This window comes from Drosophila subpulchrella, chromosome 2L (assembly GCF_014743375.2).
Source record: "Drosophila subpulchrella strain 33 F10 #4 breed RU33 chromosome 2L, RU_Dsub_v1.1 Primary Assembly, whole genome shotgun sequence".
NCBI classification, from domain to species: Eukaryota; Metazoa; Arthropoda; class Insecta; order Diptera; family Drosophilidae; genus Drosophila; species Drosophila subpulchrella.
The window spans coordinates 5,754,873-5,767,636 of record NC_050610.1 but is presented as its reverse complement, the minus strand read 5'-3'; the positions used below and the strand labels follow the sequence as shown (position 1 = coordinate 5,767,636).

The following is a 12,764-nucleotide window of genomic DNA, read 5'->3' as shown; positions in this document are numbered from 1 at the left end:
CGTGCCATTAAAATTATTGATTTTCTGCCGTCTGCAATTCTGCCCTTTGGCCAACACAGTTAACCCGCCAATCCCCCCGATAGTCCCCCATTTGCCGCCACATTTAAATTAATCAACTCAATTTGCGTAAAAGTGCAATATGGAGATGGGAGCGACAACGACGAGCGTTGATTATATCAGAGGAGACTGGCGGCGATGTCAACTCGAACGAAAGGGGAAGTTCTCCATTCTTCTTCCCTTCAACGCCCCGTAACTCTTCTTACCCTAATAATTATGTCATGTTTCAAGAAAAATCGCCTTGCTCCTGTTCCCTGGGCAATTTCATGGATTTCAGAACATTTTCGTTAATGTTTCTTTCACGCTTCATTATTAGGGCTCGTAAAAAATTGGCAAATGCAGGGACTTGCCAAAACCTCGAGGAATATTTTCGAGGAAATTATGAATTATTAATTATGGCAAGGGTTTTCAGCGAGCGAGAGACTCCACTCCACCCCTTTTGCGGCCCATGTCCAATGTGTAAGCGCATTTGGGCGTGAGAACTAATTCGCTTGTAATTGCAGCCGAGGAAAATGGAAAATGTGAGGTTTAACCCCAGGGTTATAAACTGTAAGTGACTTGCCATGCAAATTATGAAAATTATGAATACGAAATTAGTTTTGGATGATGAGTATTGAATATAATTTTGCAAAAGATCCGATGGGGAGTTTGAAGAGAGTCCCAGAAGCTGAGACTTGTAATCCCTTCTTGTGATTCTCTTCACCCTTTCATAAAAACTATTTCTAGCTTACTCAACATTTTAATTCGATTAGGTTAAAGCAAAATACTTTATTTATATTCCTAGGTTGGGAAGCTTACGCATGAATAGGCGACGGGTGAAATATTTTGGAACAAATCATGAATCATATTTCCGCCCGCGCAAAGACATGTGTGAACCGATGGCTGACCCACTAAAAAAGCGCCCATAACACATTTATTTCCATTGCAAATGAGGCATAGTTTCCTCCCTTTTTGTTTTGAAATCTTCTTCACGTATTTCCTTTTTTGCATAGCAAATCAGAATATTAAATATAATCAAATAAAGTTCAAATGCACTCAACTAAATCAAATAAATGGGTTGTCATACATCATGACAAATCGTATGCTTCCGCCTCCGACCCTCTGGAGACCTTTCTTTGGGATGGGAGGGTGTCAAAGTCACCACAATGAACTTTGCAAAGCCCGGCAAATATTGGACCAACAAGCTGCGAGTGGGTGGACTACTGCAAAAGTATCAAATTTCAGTGCAGGGGTGCAGGATTCGTGGTTGGCCATTGCCACAGAGGGAAGCCTAATTTGTTTGCAGCAGGGTAGTAGTTTACAGTGTTCGTTTTCAAAAGGGGGTTTATGTCCCCTGAAAATAGTTGCAAAATATTTGTAGGTTTTTGATAAAAATTTGAATCTTTATGTTACCATAACAAGTTACGACTTTAATGTATCTAAAATATTTTATTCTATTTTTTTGGATAATAAAATAGTACGGTAAGAACACTTTTAATAAATGAAGTCTTAATAATTAAGTAATGGATTTTTTTATATATTATACAATACACTTAAGTGTAATTCAAATGTATTTATTTAGGGAAATCCTTTAAAACCCGCGACTACACCCCTGACCGAAACATTTCCAGGCAATTAAAAGCACTAACGAATTGCTCTTGTTTGAAAGGGGATCTGCGCAGGAGTTTGGGGAACCGGGAACACCCTAAAGCCACATCGACCATAGCACCCTCAGGTTATAATTAGCCCGCGGTGTTTTTCGAAGGGGGTGTAGAGGTTGGCACTAGATTGAAAGTTTTTAACCCTTAAAGCACAAACAGCAGTTTTATTAACGTCATTAAAGTTACTTTTTTTTGGTTCTTTTTATCTCGATGATTTCATTCGGGGCGATGGCTAACCGAGTTGAACTGGCACAATTGAAATGGAAAGTGTCGCACATGCCGAAGGGCAGACTGTGACCCACCCACAAGTGCAACCCCCTGGCGAATACGGTGCGTGGTTCTCGTGCAACATTCTTCAATGAAATCTGGGCAAGTCGTCGACTCCAGGGGAAATCCTCGCGGGGTGCGACCCAGACGGGCGCTCCCTTTTGCCTGCCGCGTCTTGTGCCGCAGGTTGATTAGAAATTCCATTAAAATTCCATAAAAAAATGTACGTTCAGTAGCTGCCGCACCCAGCTCCTGTTTTTATTACACTTATAATTACAGTGTTTTACTAAACAACATTTAAGGCTTTTCCATTTATTAAATCGATAACTTCGATTGTAACTTCAAATCATATTTATTATTTAATACTAGATATTAAACGCTATTTAAATCTGTTTAGACTTGTAATGTTTTAATAGGAGCCATTAAAATCATATCTCAATACATATATTATATAAAAACAAGGGTTTTTAAAGATTAAACATATTTTAAGGTTTTACTTGTATTTGTCACACTGCAATGGTAAACAGCTACTACAAAAAAATATAGACTTTTATTCAATGTAATACATATCACTATTGCACTTTCTTTTTCGACTTCTGGTTTTTGGTAAAGTTTTTTTCAGTGCTTAGTTTTCCTCTGAGGGTGGTTTGTATCTGAAGAACCCACCCATTCCTGGCGAAGTACCAACTCCAAGTTCCTCTGCAATCGCGTGCGATGTCTTGCCTTCAATGGCTGTACCTCCCCCTTCACTTTACTTCTCGAACTCCCACTTCCTCTGCTGATTTGTATTTCAATGTCGCTTGCCGCTGATGTCGTCTAATTAAGTCGCAAAGTGTGTCCCTGCTTGGGATTCGGATCGGGTTGGTTAGTCGGTTGGTTGTTTGGTTCTCTATGGTCCCGGTAAAGTGCGGAGTGTGGCCTCGATAAGTGAGTCGAGCAAAAGTGGCGAGCGTGTCCAATTATCGAGCATATAATGCAGTTCACGTGTCGCTGGCTGCTTTCGGGACTCGCATTTTAAGGCAATCTATGCGGGAAATGGTTGAGATGTAATCTGAAAGCAAACTGCAGTTTGTTATTCAACAAAAGGTTATAATTTATATTGGTTTATCGCCGAGTTCGCTTGGCTTTTGATAAACTGGGGCAACAAAGATGATCTTGGGACCAAGGCCTTGGTTATTTCTTCGGATTTGTGATGTGCCAAATCAGGGGTTTAGCTTCGGAAATGAAAAAAGAAAGCAAAAATTCGATGGAAATTATGCAAATAGGTGTATACCACTAATTCGACAATACACACTCGATTGCATTTACACGTTTAATCCCTGCATTGCACTGCCTACTCTGCCCGGCAGCCTCCTCTAAATTTCAATTTACACCTTGTGCACTCGGCCACTGCATAAAACAACCATCCACAAATTATTGTGCATGATAAAATACTGTGAGCACATGTTACCCATGAATCCCCGCCAGCATCTCGCTCAATAGGAAGTGAATTCGCATAATAACAATAACAACCAGAGGAGCCCCAAGCGGCCCACTAACCGAAACCCCAACTAAAAACAATAACCACGAAACACAGTCTGCACAGTTTCCACGGGGCGGAAGTTGGGGATGGCGGTGGAGTTGGGAGGTGGACCTGTACAGGTCTTCCAACAGTATCCCCCTAGCAGTATTATCTCCGTCTTCATCATCATCATCGTCAACAACGGCCAAATGTTTATTATTATTATTGCATTTTGATTTCCGTATGATGTTTTCTTTATAGCTACTCTCTTGCGTCACTGGTTTCTCTTCTGCGCTCTCTTTTGCGTCATCATCCCCAAAGTGAAAAACATTCATTTTCCGCTCTTAAAAACTTTACATAGCTCTGTTACTGGTAGACCTTTCAGATATAGTACTATTGATACTGATCTCACATTCTTTTGCGTAGTCTATCTGAGATTTTATTATTGGCAATTATTAACTTTTCTTGGTCTTATCTTCCAATAACCCCTATGATAATTAAGAGTGTAAGCAAGCATTTATTTTTGAAAGCGCTGAATCAGTCACAAATTGCGTTGCAGCCAAATTAAATTGTGGCTTTTAATAAGTTTATACACGGTATTTGTTGAGTACAAGGCATACTGGATTTCTTTGTTTATTTCTCTATATGTAAGGGAAAGGTTTATCATTAAAAAAAGATTAAAATAAGATTTATGACTTTTTAATTCCTATATATAAATATACTTATTTTCAACAATATGTTAAACCAATTTTTAAAAATATTACATTTTTAAATTTCTTGTTTTTAGTGTTGTTGATAGTAGCCTTCCTTATAAGTATCATTTTAGAGTTACCTTCTAGTACTTCAACAGATGGCACTAAAATTGATCAAATTAGCTTTAAAAAATTATTTTAAACTTCTTTAAAATAGCTAAATCTTATGTAGTACCATGTTATTTACCTACGAATATTATTCCATATTGTTCCTATTATATTACCGTTTTAAAAGGTATCTCTCATTAAATTTATAAAAAACGTTTAGGATATTAAAAAATACTTCAATAAACGACGCAAAGTCTTTGGGTGGCTTCCGGAAGCAGAAGTATTATGTTTCGAGTGCCAGCAACAAGCTGCCAGGGAATCCTGAGTTTGGAATGGGAAACTTACCTGCTGATTACCTCTGCAGCTGCTAACAGCACGTGGCAACAGCAACAGCTGCTGTTGGCTAACAGAGCGCTGTTATCCGTTAACCCTCCACCAGTTCGCTGGGGTGAGAGCCCGTTGTCTCTCGCACTCTCGTTCCGACCAGCACTCGGTGTAGACGTATCCGACGGATACTCGATTTAGCAGTTGTATCTGCGTGTTAGGGCCCCGCGTAACTTTTCGCGTAATATTTTCGGATTGACAATTTTTTGGATACTTGATGAAATAACGTCAGCAATAATAAACACCCCGCAGTTGTACAAATAACACAAATAAACAAGTATATTAACCCAAAGTTTTTGTGGTTTCAAAGCAAAGTGACCAAATGTGTTAGTCATCATCATACAGTTTATTTATGTGCTAAAATGCAAATTCGAAATCACAAGACCAAACAAGTTGCTAAAATGTGGCAGAGGAAGCCAATAAGTGCAAATAAAAATAAATAAATAAGAGAAACGCAGCGCAAAAAAGGATTACACCAGACAAATAACACTGAAGCGGCGTAAAAATAGCAAAAACGCAAAAACACTTTTCATTGCCAACACGGGCATAAAGCAGCAACAAGAACAGAGAGGGCCAAGAAAAGCCGCCAAGGCAGAAAAGCAACAGTTGAAGCGGCAAAATGTTGGCAGTTAAGAACTTCTTCCTGCCAGAGCGGGCCAAAGCTCCGGAGACTCCCCAGCGATTCTCCCGGATGCCGGAAGCCTTTCTTCGCTCCATCCGAAGACGATCTTTGAGGGTCAAGAGGGCCAAGAGCCTGGTGGTGCCCGATCGCAGCGAGAAACGTAAATCAGGTGAGGTACAGTGTCGATGTAAAGCGACCAATATGGGAAACAATGGATTAAGTTCACAAAAAGAGCATTAAAAAAGGAGTTAAAAATTCCTTTGAATTTAAGAAAAACCTTCCACTTAATTTAAAGTAAACCCCTTTAATGTACACTACTTGCTCTATCCTAGACCTCATAAAAAATGTCATTCGTATTTAACATCATTCAACAGTTTTTCCCACAGCACCACCTTAAGTACTCCCCTTTTGCAGACCTTGCCACCTAATCACCATTAACCAAAACCTGAGCACTTCACACACATTTATTTCGTCACTCCACTAGCCATTGAAATATTTGATAATTAGTTTATTATAACTTAAAAATCATTTAATGTTTTATGCAATTTCGTTAATTACATCAGGCGAAACAAGAAAAATCGTAAACCGATGACCTTGCGCAAGCTTTATTATTAGCATTTAATGTGCAACAGTCAAAATAAACTCTTGTTCAACTCTATTAAAGTGTACAAAAAATAGAGGAAAATAAGTTACAACCTTTTGAATATGGCACATCGCGTGTCATGTGTCAAAGTGTGAGGCAAACTTTGGGTGTTGTAACCAGCCACAACGAAAATAATGCAATTTGGCATAGTTTCACTCCGATACTTCCTCAGTTCCGACTCAAGCTGTGGGCATTATTATGCCAAAGTTATGACAGCATTATGTCTTATTTTTCAAGCTTTTTTGCATGAAAATTACAAGTAAACAAAAGTTTGCCAAACTTCTTTGTTTCTATCAAAGGCTGGCGGAGTGAAAGGTCGATAAAAAAGTGGAGAGCGAAAGTTAGGGAGTTAATACGCAAAAGGGAAGTTCATTTGGGGGAAGAAGGCATATCAATGTTTTGTAACACTGACTCACATTCGTATTGTTCGACATTGACTCTACCAGTAGCCGTGACAACCGAACAAGGAAAGTTTGTCTACCTCTCACTTTGGCACTTAGCATGCAATTATCGATTCTCGAAAAATGCGGGTCGGGTCCAAGAAGCCAAACGAAGGTGGCATTGACACATTGCAATCAATGCCACTTAATGACGTCAATCAGAGGCAGGATGGGTGGAAGGTGCCAAGTACTGGGGCGTTGCGATGTCCCCGGTTATCGTGGGCATTAATCGGTTGGCTTGTCAAGTATCCGCCACATTGCGAGGCTTAAAGATGGGATACAAGCTAAAGAACTGACAAGAAGCTGGTTCGCTCTTGGGATTTTAGAAATATGTGTCAACTGGTTCTTGCCACCACAGATCTGGGCGAGAGATTATATTGATTGATCTGTTGGAGATTATAAACGGTTACACTCTAATACATCATCTGTTGTGGCTATAAATCACAGCGAGTGCATATAGAAACTTTTCTTTGTTAGACTAGTAAAACAAATATTTATGCAAATTTTATGGTGAAATTCTTAACTTTTAATGTCTTAAAATGCGGCCAAGATTCTGGGAAACATTTTCTCCTATAGATTTTCAAGCTTTTTATACAGATTGCATCATATGATTTCTTTTCTATACGTTTTGCGATGGCTCATCAATATCGAAATCTCTTCGTCATGTTTTAACCTGCCTTTCCTCATTCCCTGAAATAAAAAACGCATACCATGAGTAACATTAAGTTTAATTCTATCCCTTTCCTGATCATTTTCTATTTTCAACGCTATACGATTATTGCTTTGCTTCATTGCAATTTTTCATGCTGCAACGCATTCTTGCATGTGTGCAGATATTTTTTCCCTGATCGCCTCATTAATTTCTACTCAAATTGCAAATTCCATTCGGAATCCCATTACTATAGAGTGCTTCAGCTTGTGTTCTATTCTTTAGTGTGTATATTTTTTGCTGCCCCTATTGGAGCCTCAAGTCGCGACATGTATTGATAAGATAAGAAATGGACGGTCTAGTCTATATACATGATTTATAAATAAGTAAAATGTGCTTCTATTTATTTCCGTTCATTCACTTTGTTTAATTAAAAAGAGTCTCTATCCTATCCCCCGCCAACTGATAGGCTTAGGTGACCGAGATAGGTCTGGACTGCGAAATACCTGAGATCCAGAGATACTCAAGCCCAGGTGCTCCAATTTCCTATTCGACTGTCAGTTCTGTGACTTTTTAAAGACCTTGACAGGCTTTCGGTTTAGTTTTGTTTGCTTGAAAGTCCCCCAAGTAGCACGTCAAACGCGGGACAGATCTCTATAGAAAATGTTTTGTGGGGACTAGCACAATTTCCAAGCCATTTCAATAGACGCGTCTCTTGACGATCACCTCACAATCTGTTCCACGCAACACTTTATTTTGTATACTTTTTTATTTGTTTGGCTCTTTTTTTCCTGTTTTTGTATACATAAACTTTTTATTTCCTTAGCCGCTCGTGCACTCAACGCTTAAACAAGATAAATAAAGAGTCAACAACAAGAGCGAAATAATACGCTCAACACATTTTGTGCGAAAAACAAATATAGCCAACAAAATTTAGAATATTTCAGCGAAAGAAACAAGAACACGTATGATTAAAATTAAAACGCAATTGTATTTGCTGGGGGCAAACATGAGTGTGTGAATGGGTTTCGGTGGCTACATATAGCCACACATCTGAACAAGTAATTTCTGCATATTGTATCTATGCGGAGATGGTAATCATTTTGATGAGATCATGGCTCGTTCGCTTTGCGACTGGGACAAATGACCCCAACTCGCGTGTAGATTTTTGTGGGAAAGTATAGTTGCTGGGTTTAATCTGGTCAACGAAAGTATTCAATTGAATTTTGTACAATTTGGGATACTCAGCCCACTCTTTGACCTTTGGAAAGACCAACAGAGATGCGGAAACTGTCACGCGTGCCCTTAATTAATCCCCACAAATTGTGACTTTTTATGAGTGATGAAGTCTCAGCATTTGCCAGTTGAATTAACGACCTGCCCACATTAATTAACCAACCGCCCACAAAGTAGACATAGATCAGTATTTGGCAAGCCTTAAAAGGAGAAACTTTTGGTTTTATCGCTGATTTTGGTCAGAACAACAAGTTGAGTCATCGGCGCATGGCTTGGATTATACTCATTGTTGGAAGTGTCACTCTTAGATGGTGTCAATCATGGAGAGACTCTCGATCGGGAGTTCATCGATCGGTTCTACGGCCGGCAATCCATTAATCATTCTCCACTTCACGGTCGCCGACTTGGGATGCTTCTCTATATATGGTCCTCTCTCTAAATGGCGTTAAACATAGTTCTCTTGTTGCTGCCGTAACGCACGCGCCACCTTTTAAACTCTGGATAAAATGCACCTTTTCTTATTCGGTATCTTTTTAACGGTCCTACACGCCTTATAATTATCTTACGAATTATCGTCTTTATTTTCCACATTGTCTTTGAAAAGTGAAACCTTACGCTAACGTGTAATTAATGAAATTTTATGATCTCTCGCAGTAATCATAAAAATATGATAATTTCTTTGCGTATCTTGTTTATGATGTCTCTATCTTGGACGATAATATCATATTATTAATAGTTGAAATTTGAGGCATTTCTTACTTCAAGCAAGTCACGGTTTTTGCTTGGCTAGTTGAGGCAGAAGGAAATGTATTTTTTTTTTTATTTTAGATAGCTTTGTTTGTAATTGTTTCTTAAAGGCAAAGTCTTTAAGACATTTACTGGCTTTGACTTTTCATTCTTAGGTTCCCAGAGATCATTTCAAGTGGAACTTCATAAAACACTTCCTATTTCTCCCTCACTTCTTCTCCAGCTAATTCCGAAATATCAATTTAATTTGTTGATCTAAGCCTGGGAAAAATATAGCCTACACACATGCTTTCGACCATGACGAAATGCATCCAATCCTAGAAAACTTTAAAAAGAATATATTCCCAACTAAACTGTAGAAGCTATTCAAATTTATTTCGACACTTTTAACGGCAACAGCCTGAAATAAATTTGCGTATTTTCAATTAAATCATATGAAGACCCCTGTCTCAAGAAAACCTGTCAAATGCCAATGTGAAACGAGGGAAATTTGAATGCATTTGCCTGTAATGAGAAAATAGCTGGAAAAATATGCAAATTAGATGAAAACCGACACGTTTCAAACGGCGCTTCCGCCTCAAACAGTGGGACACTTGTTGGGAAAACAAAAATACCTATCTATCCACCACCAAAATGCGTCAATCGTCGGTGGAGTTTTCTCCCCAAATACAGTTGGGAAAGGAGTGGATAGAAAAGGCGGCAGGTTTATTGGTCAAACTCCATTCAGAATGCAAAGTGTATCTGGTATCTGAACAAAACGATCGAAAATTGAATTTTGAATAGCGAAGGCTGACCATAGAGGGATTGCATTTTCGTTTTGCTTTGCGTGGCCCTTTGTTTTCTCCAAATCCCAAAAGCCCCTTACAAACCTACGCTTTGCTATATTGTTTTTCCTATATGGCAAACGCATTCAGCAGCGGAAGTTCTTATTTAGGTTTCGTTCCCGCTCCGCTCCAATCTAAGGTTTAATGCCCATTGAAATTCTAATGTGGCGTTGACACCGCCAAATTGTTGATGGCGATGGGGCGTTCGCTCGGTCCCTTCTAGTTACACAAAATAATAATAAAATTCCAACATAATTTTTACAATGGCAATTCCAAGGCTCGTATGATCATTAAGTTGGGTATTTTGTACGTCCCAATTTGGGAGGAGTGCCCTTCATTATTGCATTGATTTCCTTTCGGCTTGGCCGAAAGTTCAGTCACACTCAAGTGATTCTCTTCTCGGAAACTTACATGAATCTTACATAACCGGTTCAGGTTTTTTCTCCATCGTTTTTTCGTATTTTCCTCATCTTATTCGCATTTTCGGTTGCTTTGTGGGTAGTTATGATCTGTCTGTAGCTGCTGGAAACTTATCTCAGCACTAACCTACAGTTTGCTGCGGGTTTTCTAGTAAGATTACAATCGTTATAGTCATAAAGTATACATTTTAACTAGAGGTCTATTATGTGGGATATGGCTGTAAAAAGGTGGTTAAAGGGTAGGGATATTAGAGATAAGAATTTTGTTGTGGCTCAAGAGTTACGGGTATCTCTATGTGAGTCCTGGAATTATATAAACATTGGTTTTGGACAGAATATTCCGATACGAAATATAAGCCCAGACTGCAGAGCTGACAAACTTTACTAGAACTATTTTACAAGCTTTGACGACCACTTTGCGCACATTAGGTAGAAGTTTTTCCTAAAACTTTACCCTGCTGTCGAGTGTAATTCAATAGCCTTCCCATACGGAGTATTGCATTGGCGTCTGACTGATAGCAGTAAGTTTCCACCGGTTGGTGTATCTTGGCAGAAACAGAAACAACAGCTAATGGCCAGCAAGTCGTTGAACCGCAAAAAGACAGTGGGACAAGGAGACTCAGATCACGGGCACCCACGGGTAAAACTCTTTCGACACAAACTAAGAAGAATTTAATTCACTTCTGGCAGCCCGAGAAAATGCTGGAAAATGCAGCAAATTTTAGCAAGAGCTGCGAACGCACACGATGCCCATTTAGGCGACACTCTCGCACACTCTTGAGCACCGAAAAAACACCCATAAATAAGATTGTAATGGATGGCAGCCTGGTGCGAAACAATGGTCATCATAATTTTTTTTGCTCTGGAAAGAAAAGATGTAAACGAGCTGCTCGGACAATGGCAGATGAGATGAGATTTCTGGGTAACTGGCCAAGAGGAAAACTACTGCTAAGGAGGCTGCCAAAAAGGAGCGAGAAGTAGCTCGTGTAGAACGAGGAAAAGTAAAAGTAAGCAATTTAATAATTTGCTGCGCCTGAGCGACTGGGAAAGCGGAAAAGAAAAGGAAAAAGTCAGCTGGTCAGTTGGTCAGTGGTCGGAGATCGCAGATCGAAGATCGCAGTGGATCGTGGAATACCATTGGCCAGCTGCTTCTTCTCTAATGAGGCGCCGGACCATTCCGAATCGATTTAATTGAACTCGAATTTATGGCATACAAATGATATACGGAGATCTCTTTGCAGTCCATAAGAAGTTTCCGTAGCCATATTTGTATTTTTAGCAAATCCCAACCGCAGAAGGAAAACCTCAAATGCGCAGGACAATCAAATGCTCATCATTGACAATCTCACCGCATAAATATTAAACACAAATACGATTCCAATTCTATATTATTTGATTTTATGACCGACCATCAGCCCAAGGAGCAGCTGACAATAATAACAGGAATCCCAGGAAAAATCCCATTTCCCACTGCACTTTCCTTTCATTTTTTCGATGCTTTCTTCCCCAGATTTTTGCCCGTCCATTGTCTTCGGGACTGACACTTCATAAATATGTCATATTTAATAGAGTACAGTGAGCTACCGAGGAAACGGCAGAGAGTAAGTGAAAGAAGCCACCACCGGGAGAAAGGTGTCCTGCATGTCCTTGGGCGCTCTCACTTGCTTTCTCCTGGGCCTTTGTCAACTTTGATTGACTCGCACGAGCTCAAAAGATCCTTCAGCCGGGTGTCTTTTTTTGCGCTGTTTTTGATTGAAAAAATTCATATTTGGGGTGCAGGAAATATTTTTTTAAGGGATAAATTAAAAGAAAAAATATCGTTTTTTCCCCGATCATTGTAAGATGATCTCGGGACAGAGTCATGTCATAAATTTGACATTTAATCGTTTTGGGATGGGAAGGGAAAATTTTTCATTTGCCTAAACTCTCAATAGAAGTCGGAAGAATTCGTCACGATTCGATTCTTATTTAGTAAGCCCATTGAGTAAGGTTAAAATATCCGCTCTGATGTCATAACCAAGATTCACCCAGTTCAAATGAAAAGTTTACGCTTCAGATTAGATTGTATTCGATAAGATTGGTTTGACGAAATAGAAAAACTCAAAGAACAAGAACGCATTTTTCGGTTATGACGAAGTTATTTTTTAGAAAAAGAAGTCGCAGTATAGGTAAAATAATTTTTTGTTATGATGTTTAGAGAAGTAATGTCTTCCTTAGGAACTATTTTTCCATTTTAAAAGCTAATTAAATTAAATTGCTTTTGGTTTTCCAGTGCATAACTAGCTAATTGCTCTGCAACTTCTACTTGTTGTATGGAATATTGATTTTACAAATACTTTCGGGCTGATAAGACATTACTTTGTACTCTGCACTTCCCTCATTATGGGCTTTTCACTGCTGAACGATAAGAAATCATAGCTTACAGCCAAGTGATTTTTTCTATATTTGCTTTCTGTTATAATTTTTTATTTTTATTACTGCCGCGTGTTTTGCAATTTACTCTTCCTGTGCTCGAATGATAAATGAGTTTCCACA

At 39.0% G+C, this 12,764-nt stretch overlaps 1 protein-coding gene across 2 annotated transcripts in view; it reads left to right on the top strand.

The window, feature by feature from the left end:
• The window catches only part of LOC119548690 (centaurin-gamma-1A), a 57,073-nt gene that overhangs the window by 32,211 nt on the left and 12,098 nt on the right, over positions 1-12,764 (top strand). The window contains exon 1 of one of the 2 annotated variants that reach the window (XM_037856153.1): positions 4,737-5,440. The exons of the other annotated variant lie outside the window; for it this stretch is intronic. Coding sequence (XP_037712081.1) covers positions 5,269-5,440 — 172 coding nt within the window. The 5' untranslated portion in view covers positions 4,737-5,268. Of the gene's footprint in view, positions 1-4,736; positions 5,441-12,764 lie in introns of those variants that run through there. 2 annotated transcript variants of the gene reach the window in all.